We start from the raw sequence: 18,336 nt of genomic DNA on the forward strand, positions 1-18,336 counted from the left end.
GCGTCTGGGCTTTCCCCTACGGTAAGGCAGGTCACGTGTCTGTAGAAGTCAAGTGAGCTTCCGGGCGGTCCCATTAAGCTAAAATACACGGGGGACGCCCTGAGCCTCCTAGAACTTCCTTTTCCCTGCCCTGAGTTCGCTGGGACTGCTTTACTTGGTTCACACTTAATAATATAAATTATTCATTTATATTTCTATACACGTATGCATATGTATATGCATAATACATAACTAGATATAACAAAGGTCTATATTTACACGTTACATGCATAATACAGATTTTAGGTGTGCTTCTAAATATAATTTTGATTTTGATGGCTATATTCAGGATCAGTAACTAATGACGTAGAGAAACATCTCTTAAAAATTGAGCTCTAATTCACATAATGTAAAAATTCACCAAATTCTGTGAGTTTTAGTATATTCACAAAGTTGTACAATCATCACCACTACTTAATTCCAGAATATTTTTATCATCCCCAAAAGAAATCCCCTATTTGTTAGTGGTCACTCTCTCCATCTCTTTCCCAGCCCCTGGCAATCCCTAATCTACTTTGCCTCTATGGATTTGCCTCTTCTGATATTTCATATGAATGAAATCATACAACATGTGGCTGTTGGTGTCTGGCTTCTTTCACTTAGCATAATGTTTTCAAGGTTCATCCGTGTTGTACCATGAATTAGTAAAAGGTAGTAATAAGTCAGTAAAAAAGAACTCCATTCCTTTTTATGGCTGAGTGATATTCTGTTGTTCTGTTGTATGAATATACCACATTTTGTTTATTCATTCATCAATTGGTGGACATTTGGGTTCTTTCCACTTTTTGGGTATGATGACTAGTACTACTATGAACATTTGTATCCAAGTTTTTGTGAGAACATATGTTTTTATATTTTTGTGAGGACATATATTCTCTTGGGTGTATACTTAGGAGTGGAATTGCTGGGTCATATAACTTTAACTTTTTGAGGAACTGCCAAGAGTGTTTTCCAAAGCAACCTTACCATTCTACATTTACCACCAGCAATGTATGTGCGGTTCTGATTTTTCATGTACTCATCAATAATTATTTTTGCCTTTTTATCATAGCCATCCTGGTAAGTGTGAAGTGATATCTCATTGTGATTTTGATTTGCCTTTCTCTGATGGCTAATGATACTGAATACCTTTTCACATTCTTATTGGTCATTTATATACCTTCTTTGGAGAAATGTCTATTCCAATCCTTTGCCATTTTTAATTGGGTTATTTGTCATTATATTGTTGAATTGTGAGAGTTTGTCATATATTTTGGATTCTAGAACCTAATCACGTAAATGATTTGCAAACAGGGGGCATCTTAATGATCCTGTTTGCCATAAGTATTGAAAACATCTTTCACCTTTCCTTCCCCAACCCAGAAACTCTCCCAGAATGCTCTTTGTAGGGGACAGGAGCCTGGGGCAATCTAGAATAAGGACATTGAGACAGTTTACATTGGATAATTTCAAGTGATGACACCAAAATAGTGGCTTTTTAACAGAGAACTTACTGAGGAAAGCAGGACCAGAAAATTGACAGGTTGGCTGGAAGAAATGTAGTGTTCAAGATACACAAGATGTAAACCAATGGGAATTTAAAGCAATCTGCTAGCCCCCAAATGAACATGACTTAAATAAAGTATAAAAGAAATACCAATTCAAGTCCTAAAGAATTAGTGTTTGCTCTTAGGTCTTAGTCCAATGTCATCCCTATGATTCTGTGTTATTCAGTATTTATTGAGCTGTGTGTCAGGCACTGTGCTATATACTGGTTGCATAGTGATCAATTAGAAATAGTCTCACTCCCTCATGTGGCTTAGTCTAGTGCAGTGGTGGATAAAGGGCTAGAGAGTAAATATCTCTGGCTTGGAAGGCCAAGAGGCAAAATCAAGAACATTATGTAGGTACTGATATAACAAGAGAAAACAAATTTCCACAAATGTTTTCTTGATGAAATTCAAACCATAATAATAATTTAGTATAATTTTTTGTAGTATAGATCTACTAATGAGAAGAATGGCATTCTTTTATGGAGAAGATAATATTTCACTTAATTAGAGTTCATAGTGAGTGTTTCCTGTCATTAAAATCAATTGCAATATCAATACACCTTTAAAAGTTTTTAAATTGTTTCAATTGGTCAAGTTGAGATTTTTAAGAACCTCATTTTTAATCTGTAATAAAAGTTTACGACTTAAGTTTTTCAAGAGTTAAGAAACTGCAAGCACCTGTTAATAAAGGTCATAATAAAAAATCAGTTACAAATATTTCTGTTAATGCTTATCTGTAATGAGATTTTATGTATTTCATCTTTGAAGAAAACCTTAACACAAAGTACTGCCATGTACTGATATCAATCCACGAGCATCTGAGTTTTAATTGAGCATATTCATCTCTTAAACAGCACTCACCAAATTCTATCAGATTCTTCTCTTATTATTTGCCTTTTAGCATGTTGAGTAATCACTTCCAATTGAAGTTTCAGTGGAAACTTTCAACTGCACAATTAAATTGTTTTTTTTAATTGAAATATAGTCAGTTATAATGTGTCAATTTCTGGTATACAGCATAATGTTTCAGTCATACGTATACATACATATATTCGTTTTCATATCCTTTTCCATTATAGGTTACTACAATATATTGAATATAGTTTCCTGTGCTATACAGAAGAAATTTGTTTTTTAACCTATTTCAAACATAGTAGTTCTGTTTTTGAAATATAGAAATTTCCTTTTCACTTGCATCAATGTCCAAAAAACACCACTGGACCTATAATCTGATCTTAGAAAATATATCCACTGCAAATTTGTGTGGGAATGCAAATCTTTATTTTTGTTTTAACTTTTGACAGACAGGAAGTGATTAAGTGTCATTACTTTTGATTCAAAAAATGTTTGTTGTCATTGAAATGTAAAATCTGTAGTATAAGTTTCACATATAAGCAGCATTTTGCTTTGTAATTTTAGGTTAAATTTATTAAGTAACATTATTAAGTCTGCAGCAAAAGCTAATTCCATTCAGTATTCAGTTATAGTGGTTGGGGGTGGTTCTTCTGGTTCAGAAAATTTTCAGTCCCAGCCATGAGCTATAAAACTAAACAAAACAAAACAAAACAAAAACCTCCCCAAAAAATCCCTTTACCACTGCTAAGCTATTGAACTGCTGTTGGTAGGGCAAGTCAGAATATTCAGCTTCTATTTCTGACAAAAATTCATGAAACTGGCAATGGTTTAGTCCATAAGATTGAATGAAGTTCACCGTTGACACGAATGGTTAAATAACACAGGATAGATTCAAATATTTTCCTGCAGAGTACCTGCTGTTTAATAGTACAACAAATAGCTATAGGATTTAAACAACTTAGATTTTCACAAACTTCGTACATTAAGCCTTTTTCTGCTTCATATTTATTTGTAATGCATCTTAGCAGACTCTACTTCAGGTTGTATTGAATTAGTGGTTTCCTGACTTTTTAAAAAATATTCTCATCTGCAGTCATCTATAGAATATCCATACAGGCTAATTCTTCCGTCACACTAAACTCAACGTGGACTCTTTGAGTAAACAACAACTAAGCGGTATTAAGATCTGTTAACTTATCAAAAACCAAGGAAAACCACTTGAAAATCATTTGCCCTGTTTTTTAAATGACTTGATGTTATTTCCAATGTCCTCAGCTTTTTGAGCCAGTGTTCTTGCTGAAAGCCTAACAGTCTTTTTTAAAGTTTTATTTATTTTGTTTATTTTTATTTGGGGGGGGGTGTAATTAGGTTTACTTTTTTGTTTTTAGAGAAGGTACTGGTGATTGAACTCAGAACCTTGTATATGCTAAGCATGCATGCTATCACTTGAGCTATACCCTCCCCCACAACAGTCTTCAAAAAGTTGATATTCCCCAGGACACATGTCTTTGGCTTCTGCAATCAAACATGATTTAATTAACTCACCATCAGTAGATGGCTTTCCTTGCTTGGCTAACAAATGAGCCACTCAGAAATTTACTTTGGCTGCAACCACATTTTCATTTTTTTTTTTATCTTTGTGAAGAATTCTGCTATGATAAGATATTCTATTTTAAACTTTCTAATTTTTCTAACCATTGCTTTCCTGTGAGCCAGGAAGATTGTGATGAGTGCTTATTATGGTGATGTCAATGTATATTGTATTTTTTAGCAAAGCTATAGTGTCATTGTGTAATAAACACAATGTTTGACATCTAAATTGATGACCAAGTAATCTACACTCCACTGTACCTTAAAAGTACAACATTCAAAATCCACTTTTATTTTCTTGATTTGACGTGATAGGTATGCATTTGTGATAAAAAAAAAATTATTCCACAACATGGTGATACAAGTAGCACCCAAAACTTTGTCGAGTTATAACTGCATCACTGTGATTTGTAGTGTACCGGCCAACAATGGGAAGTGATGAGGGCACCACCAACAGTTTCTGTCACAGCTTTGCAACTCTGCCATTACAGCACAAAAACAGCCACAGAGCATGGCTGTGTCCCAGTGAAACTTTATTTATGGTGATTGAAATTTGAATTTCATATCATCTTCATGTGTCATGACATATGATGAAATACTATTCTTCTTTTGACTTTTTTTAAAAATTTAAAAATACAGGAAACCATTCTTAGCTTGCAGGCCATAGGGGAAAAGCTGCCAGGCTGGATTCATTTGTAGTTTGCTGGTGAATGTAGCTGGTTTGATTGAATTCCCACGTGCAACACCATAGCCGTATATATTGGTTTCCTATTGCTGTTGTGACAAACTACTGCAAAGTTAGTGGTCTAAGAAAACCCAGATTTATTACCTTATAGTTCTGGAGATCAGAAGTCCAAAATCAATCTCACTGGTCTAAAGTCAATTATGTCAGCCGGGCTGGTTGCTCCTAGAGGCTCCAGGGGGAAAGCCATTCTCTGTCTCTTCCAGCTTCTAGAGGCTGCCAGCATCCCCTAGCTCCTCAGCTGGTGGCTGCATCACTCCAGTCTCTGCTTCCATCATCAGATGGCCTTCTCTCTCTGAATCTGAACTCCTTCCCTCTTCTAAAGACCCATATGATTACATCAGGGCCACCAGTTGAACCCCGGATAATCTCCTTATCTCAAGATTCTAAATGTAACCACATCTGCAAAGTTCCTTTTGCTATATAAGGTAACATGTTCACAGGTTTAGGACATGGAGATTAGGACATGGAGCTCTTGGGGAGGGGGTGCATTATTCAGCCTACCACACTATGCCTTTGGTTTCCTTGATTCAGCTGTTCAGCATGAAGTGAATTCCTATGTTCATGGCCCTAATTTCCCCATTTCTCTAAGCTTCATCATTTCTCTCTCCTCTCTCCCTCTCTCCTTCTCTCTTTGTGTCCTAGAGGCTATAGATGGACAGCATACTACTACCTCTACTGCCAAGAACACACTGTGACAACTGTGGTTTTCTCTAACTGATTCTCTTGACTTCCAAGATTATTGGAGTCAAAAAAGCCTTTTGATTTTATTTCCTGTTGTTCTTGGTCCTTTTCATTTGTACTAAATTTTCTCAATAGAAATGGAAACTACAGCAAAATAAAATTCCTTGCCTTCACTGGCTATCAGAAATACAAACTCACAGCCTCATAGGGCAGGAAATGCTATTTTATTTGGTCTCTCTCATCAACTCAAAATTGTTCAGGAAAAATCACAATCTATTCTGCATTTTGAAAGCATGAATGAAATGCCACAATATCCCTAGTCATATAGTCCCATATTTTCACAGTCCTCCCTTTTAGGAAAAATTCTCACATCCTTGCCTATGAACAATTTGGAATTTTTTTTAATCTTCTCTGCAGTGGCATTGCTAACACACTTTTCTTTATATTGAAAAGGACTTCTAGTTTCTTGACCCCTGTTCTTGAGGGGAAGGGAGGATGCTTGCCTGTGAAGAGGATATTTCTTCTAGATGTCAAGGTGAGAAGGGGGTGGGAGGAATGCTTGGCCAGCTCCGCTCTAGTTAGTATATTCTAGCCCTATAATCGTCTGTGCTGGAGAACAATCTTCTGTGTGCCGCTTGCTATGACAACCCTGCTTCTGATGAGGAATGTGGGGGCACAGTGTTCCTGCAATGCAGTTGCACCATGCAGTCAGGGAATGCTCTCCCCAGACCCTGGTGCCACGGGGCTTCCAGACAGCTTTGGTTCACATCCCTGAGTTTTCCTCATTAGGTAGTCAAAGAGCTACTCCTTAGCCATAGAGCAAAGGCGTTTCAGAAACCAGACAAGCCCACAACGAGCTCAAATACATGTCTAGCCTTCAGTGAGTTTCAGACATTTCTATTCAGTCTCTTATATCTGGTATCTTATATCCCTTATATCCCAGACCCTTCCCTTCACTCTGGTACATTGTATACCACTTCTCAGTAGGCTGTCTTCAATACACATCTCTCAGGTTCAAACACCTATAAAAGCTGCCTATCATGCCTAAATTCCTCATCCTCACATCTAGGGGCATTGAATCAACTTCTGTCATCCTCATTTTTCCAAGCTGAGGTCCCATTAATCTCCATTAGCCACTTTAATCGACCCACTATCCCCAGATCCTGGTTAAGCTCCATGTCCATGTTCGCACTGTTGCCCTCACAGAAACTGCTTGAGTTCTTTTCTCCCAAGCCCTGCTTTCATCTCTTCTGAAACAACATTGAAATAGACCCATTCTAGGAAGCTTGTTCTAACCCCACCGGAAAGACGATTCCCCTGCTATGCAGACCCTCAACATTTGTGGATTCATGTGCTTCTGCTGCGTCTCTTGCTGCTACTCTGGAGGCAGAATTCTAAGAGGCCACCTCCTTTCTCAAGATTTCTGGTCACTTCTTCCAGGTATCTAGTCAAACACTAATCTAGGTTCTGCTATGAGGGAATTTTTCAGATATAATTAAAGTCCCAAACCAAATGATTTTAAGATCAGATTACCCGGGGTGGGCCTGACCTAATCAGATAAGCCTTTAAAGTGACCTGAGCTCTTCCTGAAGAGAGATTCAAAGTGTGAGAGGGATTTGATGGAAGAGAAGTTCTCTGTTGCTGGCTTTGAAGATGCAGTAAGCAACACAGCAAGGAATATGAGTGACCTCTAGGATCTGAGAATAATCTCCAGCTGGCAGCCAGTGAGAGAATGGGGCCTTCAGTCCTACATCCACAAGAAACTGAAGCTGGCTAATAGCTTGTGGTAATTTGTTAAACAGCAGTAGAAAACTAATGCATTTGCTTTCAGAGAACTTGCTTTTGTTGATTTCATATGTGTGCATACGTAGACTGGAAGTTCCTAGAAGAGAGGAAAAAAGAAGTTTTAAATTTATTTTTGTACCCTCTTCCAACCACAGCCATAATGGGATGCTATTAGGGAGCCTTGCCTTAACTGATATGTTGGAGTTAATGGGAGATATAAATCCTTGGCTATGGAGGTATCTGCTGTTAAGCAACATCTAGAATCATTACCATTTTCAAGTGCCTCCTGCCTCCCAGGTTAGAAACAAATTTCTGCACATCTAATATCTTCTGGACATCTTCACATGGATGTCTCACCAGTCCCATGAACTCAGTAAATCCCCAAACTGCCTCTCCCCAAACTGCCCCTCCCTCTCTATTCCCTAATTCGCTTAATGGCACCTTCAAACCCCCAGTTATCTTGGGGGTTAGAACTCAAGCTATTGTTGACTCCTTCCTCTCTCTTGCCCCCAAATTGTCTGTTGCCAGGTCCTCTCCATTCATCATTTCCTCTCTATTTTTATTGTCATTGCCTAGATTCAGTATCTCTCACCTGGAATACTTCAAGAGTCTCTTAGTTGCTATCCTGGGACCTATCTCTGATAAGCACAGCTCTGATACAGTCGCTTTTACTGCTCAACCACCTTCCAAGAAAGCCATGAGCCTGGCATTCAAAATGCTCCATGACTGAACCCAAACCTACATTTCTCATATTTTCAAAGGTTCTTATATGATTATTTTGCCTGCCTTCTAAGTTATTTTGGGTTGACCTTTAAAAATTATTCTTTAAAACTGTTATTGCTTTTGCAGGTCCACATACTAACTGTGACTCTTCCCTGCAACCTGCAGCTTTTTCGCGTGCATCTTACTTTTACTTCAGACTCACTGCTCTTCCAATTCTCTGCAGTCGGATATTCTCATACCTTGGACTCTTCTGAACACATAGTAGCCGCTTGGCTTGTTGAACTGCCAAGGGGAAATGTGGTTCCAGAGCCAAATTGTGAGTGCCCAGAGCTAAAGCCTCATTCTGCTTGCCTCCAGCTCTCATTCCCTCCCTCAGGACAAGCAACACCATTTCCTTCTGCTTTGGGGGTGATCATTGGCCTAAATGTTGGGTTCCAATCCCTCACAGTTATCCCATAGAAAAGGGACCCACAGCCAGCCCCCCTTCATAGTCAAGGTCGATATTCTTTGGATTTTCAGTGATTTTAACGAGTCACACACCCTCCTCCCCAGCCTCCCGAGTCCGCAGGGGGTGTGCCCCCTAGAGTTCCGGCTTTTGGAGAACCGGTTTTGCCTCCGCCCACTCCCTCCTAGTCGAGTTCGGGACTTCCATCCTTCTTCTCTCCCTCAGCCACAGTGAGCACTTTAATAAGGGATCTGATCTCAAAAAAAAAAAAAAAAAAAGGATAGAAAAAGGAAAACAGAAAAGAGCTTCCCAGGGTTCGTCTTAAAATTGGCAGGTGGGGGTGGACCCCGTTCCACCACCCAATCCTAGTGAGTTACAGTCTATTTCCGATTCGGCCAGTACCTCTCCTCTCACCCCACTCAGTCCTCCCGCCGGCCGCCCGCTGCCCGTCTCCCGCCCGCTGCCCGTCTCCCGCCTCCCGCGGGGGTTTAATGACCTAAGCAACTTTCCTCCTCCCCCCTCCTCCGCCCCGTCTTGGTACGGCCTGTCCGGCTTTCGACGTTCCACCCCCGCCCTTTCCTTCCAGGTTGGTTCAGCCCCCGTCTACTCTGGGGTGGTGCTTAGCCGGCGCCAGACAGACCCTCGACTTCGGAGAGGCAGTGCTGTTCCTCTGGGCGCTTCCCCCTCGGTTTCTTCAGCTTCTTCAGCCTCCTCGGCCGCCTTACCGCCCGCGGGGACCCGAGAGCTCGGTGTATGCCCCACCCCTGACCCCGCTAGAGACATGTCCACCCCGGCTCGGCGGCGCCTCATGAGGGACTTCAAGAGGTAACCTGCCCGGGACTCCGGGGGCCGGGGGCTGCGACCGGGACGCAGGGCGGGGCCGGCGGCGGGCCGGGCGGGCGGCTGGGCTACCGACAGCGGGCGCGGGTGCTGGATCGCGGGGGCCCTTGTCTGTTTCCCTGAAGGTTGCAGGAGGATCCTCCAGCCGGAGTCAGCGGGGCTCCGTCCGAGAACAACATCATGGTTTGGAACGCGGTCATTTTTGGGTGAGTCTGCGTTCCGGGTGGTGGCGAGAGCTGGGGGACGGGTGTGCCCTCCGGGACCGGCCCTGTGTGGAGGCGGGGGGAGAGGGAAAGGGTTTGGGGCTGACTGGGCCTAGGCGCCTCCCCGGAGCCTGTGCCTCGATTAGCTCGGTTCCCGCTGCCAGGGGAACCGTTTGGGGTTATAAGGGGGGCGGGGCGGGGACTGGTGGCGCTTCGGCGCGGCGGCCTGCCCGAGGTTTCTGAGCCCCAAACCTCTACGTGTAGTGGCTTTGCGACCCGGGAAGCGGTGGTTTACCAGAGATGGAGTGGGCAGAGCTCAGAATAGCCATCTCCTCAGATGAACCGGTGTGAAGGGAGCCCCTGCAGCAGGGACTGACTGGGTTTTCTCTGTGTTGCAGGCCTGAAGGAACCCCGTTTGAGGATGGTAAGAGAGTTTCTTTACCCACCTTTCAGGAGCCTGATCATCTGGGGAAAGGGTTCCCAGCCATCCTAGAAGTCCCTCCTACTTAGAAACCCGCTTCTCCCCAGCCTCTGCCTACTAAAGGCTTGAGTGGAATCCAGTATGTGGCATGTTGTGCTGGCTATTGTCCGCTTGACTAGAACTACACCTTTTCCGTTGCTTCTTTGAAAAAAAATCTGGGTAAGGCAGTCACTTTTTAAAAGGAGCATCGTACCACTGCTGCTAAGGGTTTGTGAGGTTTGGGTTTTGATTCTCATAAATTTAGCCGCCATCGAGATACTGAGTTACTATCAACCCAACCACTTGCTGATAGACTCAGAGACCCCAGGGACCATCTGGTTCAGAATTCTGGTACAAGGGCAGGAACTGTGGGATGGTGAATGGATGCAAGAATCCCTTGCACACAACTGCCTGCTTTCTACAACCTGGCACTGGATACCTGTCAGCCTCACTGCTTTAATGGCACCTTTAATGGCCAGTTTGAATATAATATTGTTTCTTATTTTTAAATGAGTTTTCAGCATGTACTTTTATCAGGACTTTATGGTCAGTAATCTCAAGGCAGCTTCAGAATTGAGGGTAGCCTTAATGTACTCTCTTGACCAGTGTCCAACCTCCTTGAAGGTACTACATGTACTTACAGGTACATGATTTTTAATGGGTTTAGGTTTGACTTTTAAAGAAACACATGTTAATGCTTTTTAAGGATTTTTTGGAAAAAAAAAAACCCCTCCTATTTTGAGATAATTATAGATTCATGTGCAGTTGTAATAAATAATAATACGGGGGGACCTTGTATACACTTCACCTACCCCCCTACCTTTGGTAACATCTTTAATGACTGTGCTACAATATCACAACCAGGAAATTGACACTGACATAGTTTTATGTGCACTTGTGTGTGTGTGGAATTAATTGTTTTTGAAACTTTCATACACTTAAAAGATGATTAAAAGTATTTGAACTACTGATTGACATCTTTAATATTTGAGGTATTTTAAGAAAGAAAACTATCTTTCTGGTTTATTGTCAATGATTTATCTTCCTTTGGTCACATAGCATTTGAGATATATATATATACAGATACACAAACACACACACACACACACACACATATATACATACATACACATATGCACATAACTCAGTTTGAAGGTGGAAAAAAACATTTCTGCAAACTGCTAGGTACATACTTATTTATGTTACCAAGTTGGATTGCTTTTGGATGCTACCAACCACAAGATAGTGTGAGGTAGGTCAATATCAACCAGTTTTATAGTTTGTCTCAAGTACTGAAATTTCCCTAGTAGACTAGACTTTTAGCTTCCTCTCTCCTTCACCCCCTGGGTAAACATCATGGCTCTTCAGTGCCACAATAAAAAGAAATGACAGCAGGAGAGTGTGATCCTGAAGGCATACTACTTTAGTGCAGTAAAGAATTTGAACTGATCTGTAGCAAGAGCTAGCTAGGCCCAATTTTTCTCTACTAGGTAGATTGGTGCTAGTTCTTCATACTTAAGCTTTATGTGCAGATTAACTGTGTATTTGCTTTAGCTCCAGCAGGCTTCATTTTCATTGGCTTCTTTTTTCCTCCTGATTTTACTCAGACTGCTTTATGCTGGGCACAGCTTTATTAATAGTACATCACTTTGCTGGGGGTAGGCAACTTTAAATATTTCAAAGGTAATTCTCTTGTTTTAAGTGGTATAAGCTGAAAAGGTACTTGTGTAATCCATTATCTACCTTTGACATGACTGGTTCTGTTTTTGATGATGTGTATCTCCACCCTGGCATTACTGAGAGGAATTACTCAGGCTACATGACAGTACCCTTTTCTGTTGATTCTGCTGAGCAGTCTGCTATCCATGGATGCTTCCTCAGGTGATGAGAACACTGACCCTGGCTGGAAAAAAAATTTTTTTTTCACCATTTAAAAGTGACTCTTATTTTACAGTGAGGGAATTTACTGGAAAAGCCTGATTAGGGACCAGTGGCATAGTTGATATTGCTGTTGCCAATGTATTGTATAAATCAACAGCCCCCAAACTACTTTTGTTGCTTCCTTGTAAACCAGTTGTAGTGCGAGTTTCTGGAACAGCCAGGCCCTAGTTAAAGAGATGAAATTTTAAGAAAAGGAACTCTTAAAGGTATTTTGATTTAACTTCACACACTTGAAGTAAGAGGACTGTGTTCCCAAGAGCTTACACTACCAAATAAGACAATACTTCCTCATAAAAATATATTGGTATGTATGCTGAATACAAAGGCTAAGGAACAAGGTATTCTCCATCACATCATCAGAAAATTGTTAATAGATGTAGTAAGATACTAGGGTTGGATTTTCATAATAGATAATATTCTTCAGAATTTCATGTCTTTTTAAAAATGAATCACATAAAACCCACTAGGGGTGTTCTTAAGGTAGATGAGTCCTATGATGAAGAACATTTGGGTATTACCTTAAAAATGAGACTTTTCCATCATCAAAAAAATTTTTTAAGTGCATGTACTTTGCTTTCTCCTCAGGGTTCACAAACTGGTAGCCTAGTGGCAGAAAACACCTGCAGGGGTGTTTTCTTTGGCCAACACAACATTTTCAAAAAATTGAACTTGTGACAGTCTTCAGCCATAATATACACTCTCTAGTTTAACCATGTCACTCCCTGTTGCCATACACCAGCCATTTCACACATTTACATAATTTTCCTGGTCCCTATGTATAAATGGATTAATTGATACTTTCCTTACAATGTTTTGGTCTCTTCAGGAGGATGAACAAAATCAGTACAGATTGTGTACAATAATGGTGAGGCTTAAGTTTTCAGTTATTTTAAAGCCTACCCTTCTAAATATTCAGAGGATGCCTTCTAGTCTCATTTGTGTCATACTAGTTCTGGGATTTTGAATTTCGTTAACATTTGTTTTAGATCTCAGAAATTGCATTGAGGGTTGTACTAAAGAGGTTCTCACTGTTTAAGGTAGCTAAAAGTATGAAATATCCCTTTAAATGTGTACTTTGAGTAAGATTTAGGTAAGTCCTAATTTATATTCAAGTAGACATAAGCAGGTTGTTTCACTCCTCAAGATATTAAATGAGCTGTTCCAAAAGACTTGATTAACTTCTTTAGTAGCTAGGTAACCACCTTGTTGAACTTTTGGGCAAGCAGTAGGCAGAAAGCTCACGTCAAGGGTTTTGTGAGCCACCAGCATATGTACTGAACTTGCATTTCACTGTGGTTGTTTGATGTAGGTCAGGAAGAAAAAGAACTATTTAATTATGAATTAATTAATTATAAATTCTGGACTGATAGTGAAGTTTGGATTTTTGGTTTTTGTCTCCTTCAGCTGGGTCTAGAGATGTGAAACTGTAGAATTATTGTAGCCAAAATATTTATGAAGACTTATTTTGTATCACTGTGCATCTTTCCCTCATTGAAACCTCACAGCAGTGTTATGTAGCAGGTGCTATTATAAACCCCATTTTACTGATGAGGAACTTGAGGTTTAGTCAAGTTTAGCAGCTTCCCCAAAGGTTTCACAACTAGCAAGTAGCAAAGCAAGGATTTGAACCCAGGTCTATCTGACTGCAAAGCTCTTCCCCATGGTGCTCCACTGTTTCCACTTATGTATGACTTTACCACCTTTATGTATCAAGTGTAATGACGATTTTAATTTAAAGTACCTGGGAGCTTCAATTGCTATTAAATCTGACCAATTTTAGAGCAATTTTTTGATGATAAATCTCTAGGCTCTAATTTAAGTGGAATTCAACACTGAGTCAAATGTGTTTATACTTGAAATATATAAAGAAGCTCAAAGTTTTGAACTAACACTCATTCCTACTTTTTCTTGCATATTATAATATCAGTAAAACTGGAAAGGAAGAACTATGATTTCTTCCTCAAAAATAGGAAGAGTTATGACCAGGTGGTGATAAAGGTGAAGTGTGTTCTGATGGACTATAGCATGTTTTTCAGTTCCAAAATGTTTTTCTTGTCCTTAGTTGTAATATGTGGTATCTTTAGATCTGACTTTCAAGTTTAGGAAGTAACAATAGTTTGGGGAATGTAATATGTCTCTATATGCTGCATTTTAAATTATTCTTGAAATTTTGGAACACATTTTCATACCAGGGGCAACTTTGTTAACAAATTGTTTCCCATGAGCTTGCTGGTAGAAAACAAACTTTTTGGTACTGTTATATGTGACAGATCTAGCAGGAGAATGATTGTAGTCTTCTCTTTTTTTCTTAAATGAAAAGGAGGAATGGAAGTAAGGAGGAAATAAATTGCTAACTCTGATGGAACCAGTAACAAATTATACTCTGTGGTCTGTTGTATTAGAATAAGTAATTTATTAAGTGGACCAGAGTAATGTAATATAACATGCATCATTTTATACCTGATAGTAACTGATTCCTTAAGTATACTTGAAGTTTCAGTTAGGAAAAAACAATTGTCCAGTTGTTTTCTTGAATTTATTAAACCCAATGAAAAATGACATTTTGAAGAAAATTATCTCCCCAAATCATAACATCCAACAATTCTTGAATGAGATCCAGTTTGTCCATTTCTTAAAATAAGTCTATAACCTAGTGTGCTTTAGGGCCTCCTGCTACCTTAGTTGGCACATATTCAAGAAAAGGAATTCATTTCAGTAGTAACGTAAATAAACATCATTAGAAAGAAATTTACTGGAGACATGAATGCAATGTAATGTGATTTTAAAATTATTTCTGCCATTAATTCCATCCATTAGTGTGAATAATTGAGTTGGTTTTACAGTGAAGTACCTTGTGAGTCATACTTAAGGGTTTTGAAGAGACTGAAGTTTTTTCTGGCTTACATTCAATTATGTTTTCATTATAGATTTGCTATCACATGAAAAGGAGCCAGTGAACACTTTTGTACTTATTCCTTGCTATTTTAAAAATAATTTGATTATTGATTTGTATTTCTAGCATTGCTTTTTGAACCTTTGTGCTCTCATTCTTTCTAGTCCATTTTAAAAATCACTGGATAGTTGAGGATAGCAGCTGATCAAAACAGGCCTTTATCATGGTCTTTTAGTTTTTCTATAGGAGGAAGGCCAAACTTTGGCTCTAGATGCTTGTTATTTTAAGGATGTCTTCTAAATGTACAGTGGCTAAAGTTATCCTGCAGGCAGTAATTTTGAGTTTAAGATGGCTGTATTTAACTTTGGGGGAGAATACTGGAAAAACAAAAAAGCAGTCACCTTTGGGTGGTGGTTCTTACGATGTTCATTTTTAGAGCAAACCCTGGAGCTGTATCTCTTACCTGGTCTCTTTCCTCTCTACCCTATATCTTTGCATTATGTTATTTAATACTCTTAAAAAAAAAGTCATGTAGCATTAAAAACAAAGTACTATGGACAAAGTGATAAGTATGTTTTCTTAAACCTTTCTTTTCTAACTACAGGAACTTTTAAGCTTACAATAGAATTCACTGAAGAATATCCAAATAAGCCACCTACGGTTAGATTTGTCTCTAAGATGTTTCATCCAAATGGCAAGTATCACTTTTAATATAGTATTTTAAACTACTACACTGCTTATTTTGGAGATATTCCACATTTCCTATTTATTTGTCTGTAGTACCTGAGTGTTTGGGCCTCTTGCTCTTTCCTGAAAGCTGAACTTGTTCATGGTGGTCTGTTACTGTCTTGGTCTGCAGTCCGAGAACTGAAGCAGTGAAGGGACTTTGCCTTTGTGGGAGTCTCAAAGCCTCCTGGTTTTGATGATTTTATCATTTACTTATTAAACAAAAATAAGGATGCTCTTGAGGCTTCCTTTTAATGTAAGGCCAGATTGGGGTAGTTTTGTGTTGTAATTATTTTCACTAGCATTTAGAACAATAGTTTTCAGCTTTGGATGCAGACAAGCACTAGCACAGAACATCTAAAAGATACAGATGCCCTGGCCCCACTCCAGGCCTACTGACTGTCAGAGGCTGTGGTTGCGGCCCAGGTGTAGAGTAGAGTGGAAAAGTGCCACAGGTGATTCTAACTTACCAAATTGCTTTTTCGCTCTCTCTCTAGTAGTAGACCTACAACAGCTTGCCTTTTATTCAGGTTAATCAAGTATTTTCCAGGGTATCAGATCTTTTTATCTACATGCCAAAATGAAACCTTGTGAACTCTGAGCTATCTTCTGTTATTTCAGATAGGAGATAGAGTTTACAGATTTGGTGGAATGAATTTCCCAAAGTCTATGGATGACTCAGGACCCTGTTAGAAATGTGTGTGTTTTCCTGGATAGTAGGGCTATCTTTTCAGAAGAACAAGAACTAAGTATCTTCCAGTTTTATGCCAATTACATTTGACATTCTTCAATCATCCTGATGGTTTCACTAGTAATGATTATGACTCTTCTTTTAGGAAGGTAACTGAGAAGCAGCTTAGGAATCTTTTTAAGCCTCAAAAGCAGTGTTCTTGACTATACTTGTGTTGACTGTGATGTTAAAACCTTAATGGTTTTATTATGTTTAACATACCTACTTCTATGCTCTTAAGTCTATGCAGATGGTAGTATATGTCTGGACATACTTCAGAACCGTTGGAGTCCAACCTATGATGTGTCTTCCATTTTAACATCCATACAGGTGAATTTTCCTCAATGTGACTGTGGCCTTTGATATGTTTATATTAGCAATTGAATTGTTTTTGAAGTCGTAAGTGAAAGGTAGGTCATTAAGACCTAAGCCACCAGAAAACATATTTATTTGCCTAGCTACTAGCAGATTAATGTAACTCTGGGTTATTATGCTAAGAGAGCAAATGTAGCTGCTGCTTAGGACAACTCAAGTGAGTGCTTTGAATATACATATAGTTTTATTTTTTGCATTGAGGAACTGACCTTTTACAAATTGTCTCTATAGTCTCTATTGGATGAACCCAATCCCAATAGTCCAGCAAACAGCCAGGCTGCTCAGCTGTACCAGGAGAACAAACGGGAATATGAAAAACGTGTTTCTGCGATAGTAGAACAGAGCTGGCGTGACTGTTGACCCGGGTGCAGGAAAAGCAGCAGCTGGTCATAAGAAAAATATATATTGATGTGTTTGTCACCTTCCTATTCTTCAGTGTCATTACATTTACTTTATTAAAAGCAAAATAGCTGTTGTGCTGTTTCCATCTTCCCTTGCCAAGGTTTTCCTACCCCTTCTACCCTCTCCTTAAACATCAGAAAACACCCTCTATGAGATCAAATGTACTGTACCTGGGTTACGTGCAAAAATTACTAATGCTTAATTCCTTTTCTGTTGTATCTCATTTCCAGTTGTAGGGCAGTATTGTGTTACTGTACTGTACACTAAGCTTTTTAAATGAATTGTTTTACAAGTGGTGCTTATGCATAGCTTGATGACCAGAATGTTATTTTTAACAGAATGATTGCTGAAGTGTTTCATCCTGGCTGGTCCTTCACTTGTGTTGGATTTAGAAGTGAATTTTTGGAATAAGGCCTATGGAAAACAGGAGAACAAATTCATATAAACATCCATTTTGAAAGAGCAGTGGAAGCTAAAAATGCTATGCTACTAAGATCTAACCAACACAGCTTACAAGACATTTTTTACTGGTAGGAAGGAGAATGAGAAAGGACTCAGCCAAAGGAGTGCATCAGTTGTAACTGACACATCCTTTCCTTGCAAGGTATTCACTGGACACAGCCATGCTAAGTTTCAGAATACTGAAGTCGTCTCTGGGTTTTCAATTTTTAAAGAGGTGTGGGAGCAGAGGAATGGAAACAATCAGTTTTTGACCTAGGGAGGGTTGGAAAATCCTTTAATCTTTTTAAAGGAGCAGTGCTACCCTAGATTAACAAATTTATAATCCCCCATCATGTTTTAGAGTTTTAATTAATCCGAGGAAGGGAACATATCTATAGCAAACTATTTTCCACTCAAATCCTCAGTTAAAGCTGCATGCTTTAGTTTCTTCCTCCCTTTCAGTATTATAAGAACCTTAAAGTCAAAGTTTGCAATCTTTCTTTGGATATTTATACTTTTAGATAGACAATACCTTTAAGTAGCAGTGTGGGACAAGGCTTGTAAATGTTTTTGTCTAATGTTCCATTGTTACCTTTTGTGCATTTATCACTCTTCTAAATCTAACTTTGCACAAGTAACCCATGTAAAAAATGTACATTTTTCAAAACTTGTAAATAAAAATAACCTTAAAATTTTGTAGTCAAGGTATAATTATATTTTAGCTCAATATGAACTTTTAGTATTAATTTGTGGGACTCTCATATCTACTCATTCCCCATCTTAAAACAAAAATTATGGTAGAAGCAAAAAATATAGATTCTGGGAGAGGGAGAAGAGTAGATACTGCTGGAGAGGACCTTTTTTTTCCTTTTCAGTCATAGCGTTTAATGCTTTTTAAAACATTCTAATCGACTGTAAAGCTACTAAATA

General features: G+C 39.2%; 1 protein-coding gene across 1 annotated transcript; it reads left to right on the forward strand.

The window, feature by feature from the left end:
* The first annotated feature begins 8,920 nt into the window (after positions 1-8,920).
* UBE2A (ubiquitin conjugating enzyme E2 A) lies at positions 8,921-18,101 on the forward strand. Its single transcript, XM_010947401.3, has 6 exons — positions 8,921-9,220; positions 9,361-9,441; positions 9,837-9,862; positions 15,337-15,426; positions 16,430-16,518; positions 16,795-18,101. Exons 1-6 carry the CDS (start codon positions 9,177-9,179, stop codon positions 16,921-16,923), a joined length of 459 nt encoding a protein of 152 aa, XP_010945703.1. The 5' UTR covers positions 8,921-9,176; the 3' UTR covers positions 16,924-18,101.
* Positions 18,102-18,336: the final 235 nt, after the last annotated feature.

This window comes from Camelus bactrianus, chromosome X, assembly GCF_048773025.1.
Source record: "Camelus bactrianus isolate YW-2024 breed Bactrian camel chromosome X, ASM4877302v1, whole genome shotgun sequence".
NCBI classification, from domain to species: domain Eukaryota; kingdom Metazoa; phylum Chordata; class Mammalia; order Artiodactyla; family Camelidae; genus Camelus; species Camelus bactrianus.

What these genes read in the sequence shown, in the direction of transcription:
- UBE2A (XM_010947401.3), top strand. Translation starts at nt 9,177, where the DNA reads ATGTCCACCCCGGCTCGGCGGCGCCTCATGAGGGACTTCAAGAG. An exon ending in CTCATGAGGGACTTCAAGAG is followed by an intron (nt 9,221 to 9,360) that starts GTAACCTGCCCG and finishes GTTTCCCTGAAG; the next exon opens with GTTGCAGGAGGATCCTCCAG. An exon ending in TAAGATGTTTCATCCAAATG is followed by an intron (nt 15,427 to 16,429) that starts GCAAGTATCACT and finishes TATGCTCTTAAG; the next exon opens with TCTATGCAGATGGTAGTATA.